At 30.0% G+C, this 4,087-nt stretch overlaps 1 protein-coding gene across 2 annotated transcripts in view; it reads right to left on the bottom strand.

Annotated features, from left to right (window-relative positions):
* The window catches only part of LOC108753794 (leucine-rich repeat-containing protein 27-like), a 4,697-nt gene extending 2,253 nt beyond the window's left edge, over nt 1-2,444 (bottom strand). Inside the window, exons 1-6 of one of the 2 annotated variants that reach the window (XM_018495699.1) lie at nt 2,393-2,436; nt 2,222-2,323; nt 1,272-1,494; nt 968-1,203; nt 645-834; nt 373-528 (exon numbers count right to left, since the gene is read on the bottom strand). In XM_018495699.1, coding sequence (XP_018351201.1) covers nt 373-528; nt 645-834; nt 968-1,203; nt 1,272-1,494; nt 2,222-2,323; nt 2,393-2,410 — 925 coding nt within the window. In that variant the 5' untranslated portion in view covers nt 2,411-2,436. Of the gene's footprint in view, nt 1-372; nt 529-644; nt 835-967; nt 1,204-1,271; nt 1,495-2,221 lie in introns of both variants that reach the window. The other variant, XM_018495698.1, reaches the window with a different exon arrangement.
* Between the last annotated feature and the right edge of the window lie 1,643 nt (nt 2,445-4,087).

Here is a 4,087-nt window from a genome sequence, read left to right as displayed (position 1 = left end):
TGGAGAGAACGCTGTAAGTCATGCAACATGCAAAAGGTGGTATCAAAAGTTTCGCCAAGGAGATTTCAGTCTTAAAGATGAATCGCGTGCTGGACGCCCTGAAAAGATTGAAACGGACGAATTGCAAGCACTGCTGGATATAAACTCTGCGCAAACTGAAAAGGAGCTTGCAGAACAGCTTGGCGTTACGCAGCAAGCCATTTTTTTTCGTTTGTTTTTAAATAAAGATTGAATTTTACAAAAAAAAGCTCAGAACTTTTTTGTACACCTAATAATTAAATTTCTAGATATTTCAGCGAAACTCTTCTTTTTGTATATACATGATTTAATGTAATGAAATTACAATAGGATATGTAAATTTGAAATTCTTACGTTTCACAAATGTCACGGACTCATTCGGATGCAATTTATTCCATTCAGATCGGAGATAGCTGAGAATACTTGAACATCCGAGAACTATAATATCTTTTGGAGGGGTAGTAATAGGATTATGTGCTACGTTAAGAATTTTAAGTTTCGGCACAAGGCCTATAATGAAAATTCATAGCTAGTATATAGAAAAAGAAAGACAATTAACAAAACAATTATCAAAGACAATTGACAAAATAATTATCATACATCTGATCACTTGCAAAGTTACTTACAAAGTTCTAGTGGTAATTTTTCGATTTTATTTCCTTGCAACAAGATGGTCTCTAGCGAAGGATGCGACTTAATGGTCGTAGGTAAACTTGTTAATAGATTATTTCGAACGTCCAACCATTGTAAATTTTGCAGGGAAACGAAAAGTCTTTCGGGAAGCTCGAGAAGATTATTATTCTCTAGATATAGCATCTAAAATTCAATGAACTGTTCAACACATCAAATAAAATAATGTGATATAAAAGTAACGTTGCACTGAAAAAAAGAAGAAATCTAAATCTAAATCTTACAAACATTTCTGATTTCAAAAATATTACATTCGTACTTGTATTGCAGGATATTTCTCAAGCATTTCAATAGGAAATGACGTAAGGCCAGTGCTTGTTAAATCTACAAAAGTCTCATTGTATATCGGAATTCTGTTTGGTGGCGGTGTCGAAGGTGGAACGAACATAGCAGTTTTCTTTTTCCCCGCTATTGAAGAGACGTCTGAAGCACTATCTGGCAGTACATCTTCACTAAGCGAGAGATACAAATCGTTCTCTTCATTATCTTCCATACCTTCTCGTACAGTAAAGACATATATTAAAACATGAATTTATTTTGATCTACAATCGTTTTGTATTTACCTAAAGTAGAGGCAGTTTTGCATACGGCAAGATCGTGCATTTCTTTGCCAGAGAAAGTGCATGTATTTTCATATAAATTGCTCCCTGCATTTGCCTCGAAAATAATATTGAACTCGGACGATGTTGCTTCGTTGTCTTCTATTGATTCCCATTTCAATGCTCGCGAGGATCTCGCTGGAGTGTCAATTTCGGAATTCTCCTCCTTGTTTTCAATATCGTTTTCCTGCATGCATAATGTTAAGATACTGTTTGCGTGCATATTTTGTAACAAAAACAAAAAATCAAATGTAATGCTTTTCTAATTCTCATGTTTAGCGCAATATTTTTTTCAATAAATGATGTGGATTTTTTAATACAGCTTATTTTTGTTATGAATATTCTCAATTTTTAAGTTCACTTTGTGACTAATTATAATATAGAAATCTTATTTTATTATTTTAACGTTTAATTATTAAAAAGGACCTTAATTGTAGGTCGAAATATATATTATTGTAAACTATTTTCATATTAAATAAATCATAATTCGCAATAATGTTCCGCATCAATTCTTAGAAACTTTAATTTTGATTTAAGTAAAAAAGGTTTTAATTAAATTAATTTGATTAATTTGAATTACCCATTTTTACTGAATTAGATTTTTTATAAAATCTAATTCAGTCGAATTATATTTATAAGTTATTTCAATTATATTATATTTAAAAGATATTTCTCAATTTATCCAAATATATATCAGCAACGACAATATGATATTTCAATTATTAGTATTGAAAGAACAACTAATTTTTTATGCTCTGAAATCTTTTTATGAAACTTAATTTTGTATGCTCTTCCGAAATAATAAAATATCTGTTACTCCTGTTATCCTGTTTAAACAGATAATTACACACGTTGTCACTATTATTTATAAAAAATAAATCCATTTTATTAATAATAATAAAAAAAATTCGCACCTGCACTTCCGTTTCCTTGGATGTGTCATCATCGTTTGTATCTACGGTCGATTGCTCGCCAATCAATTTATCAGAGTCATTTTCTATACTTCCCACGCATTCCTGGATCGATGGACATTTTTTAATTTCTGATTCTTCGGAAATTCCGTAATATTGCGCGAGGAGGCTTACTGCGATATCCTCAGCCATATCAAACAACGTCGAACATAAACGACCTATTCGGCGGCGATTACAACCCTCTTATTTATCTGTCACCTAGGTAACTTGCCACTTTTGTACATACTGGCTGTGTTCCAAAATTGACTGCCAGTACTGAAAAATCTATAGTGTACGTAACTGTAGCATTTTAAACAAAAGCGACTAATTCAAATTGGCTCTTGAGATATTAAAACAAATAAAAATTAAGTAAAAAAACAGACAACTAAGAGCCTTAATACGCGGTAATTGGTGCGATTATATATACATATATTTCGATTGTATCTATTAATCTATTACATAATATTAAATTAATATTAAATTGCAGGGCAATAATTTAAATTTGAAATCAGACACGGAGTTCTTGCACCGTGCTTATACGAACATAATTAAAAAATTTTAATACTTTTGATTGAACTATACTTAAGTGCCTATTTATAGTTTTTTTTTTTCGATCCGATGACTTTTGGCATTGTTGTTCCCTTTCTTGTAATATTTATTTTTTAATATTCTTTTACATAAGTTGACTCTGCGCGCGCGCGCTTTTGACACTACGAACGTTATATTCTTACAAGAAACTTAATTTAATTTTATCTGATTTTTCAATGTTATTTAATTTATAATATTGTACAGTTTGCAGTAGGTAAGTCTCTATAAGATTTTGTTATTCTTTCTTTTTAGTAACTGTCTTTTTAATGATATTATCTTTTATTCAGCTCGCACTTAGCTAATCAGCTAACTGACGGTTACATACACTTCAGACATAGTAATCTGTGAGACTTGCTTGCTGCACTCGATTTCTTTTATAATACGTTATGAACAATTGTTCATAACGGATTGTGATCAATTATTACTATGAATGGAGATTGCTGAGGATGGCTTGAATACAGCCGAAACGTTCAGTTTTGTATATTATGTAATAGATTATGTAGTAGATACAATCGAAATATATGTGTATATAATTGCACCAATTACCGTATAGTAAAGTTCTTAGTTGCCCGTTTTTTACTCAATTTTTATTTGTAGCATTTTCAGTGTTGGCAGTAAATTTGGAACACGGTCACTATATGTATATCATATGTACTACTGTGCTCGATCCAATTTCAGGAACTTGATTAATAATATTTTATATTACAAGACAAATTTATTTATTTTTACTCGTTCTTGTGGGAGAAAATTAATAAAATGTTTGTTATTATTATATATTCTTATTTTAAGATAAATTTAAATTTAAAAGGGGCATAAAATTTTTCTCTTATAAAATTGTAGGCATTTCGTATAAAATCAAAAGGAGATATTTTATTGGAGTATAAAAAAAACTGTTTAGATCTTTATAGGACAAATTTATTGATTTTTTGTTTATGTAGAAAGATTACATTAGAGATAACAAATCATCTAATAGTTTTACTGTTGATTGAATTAATCATCGATTAAATTAATTGGAGTTTCATTGGAGTGACGAAAAAGTGATCTAAAATAATTCTATTTGATTAAGGCTCAGTTTCACAACTCACAGTTAACTTTTAATTGGTTCAACTTATTCTCTTTTTAATTCTTAAGAATTGGAAAGAGATAAAAAACAAGTAGAACCTCGGTTATAAGAGTTAATCGTAAGTTGTGAAACTGGGCCTAAATAATATCTACTATATCAAGTCTATATATATATATATA

This window comes from Trachymyrmex septentrionalis, unplaced genomic scaffold, assembly GCF_001594115.1.
Source record: "Trachymyrmex septentrionalis isolate Tsep2-gDNA-1 unplaced genomic scaffold, Tsep1.0 scaffold71, whole genome shotgun sequence".
NCBI lineage: Eukaryota > Metazoa > Arthropoda > Insecta > Hymenoptera > Formicidae > Trachymyrmex > Trachymyrmex septentrionalis.
The sequence above is the reverse complement of the archived record's forward strand: the minus strand, read 5'-3'. Positions and strand labels throughout refer to the sequence as shown.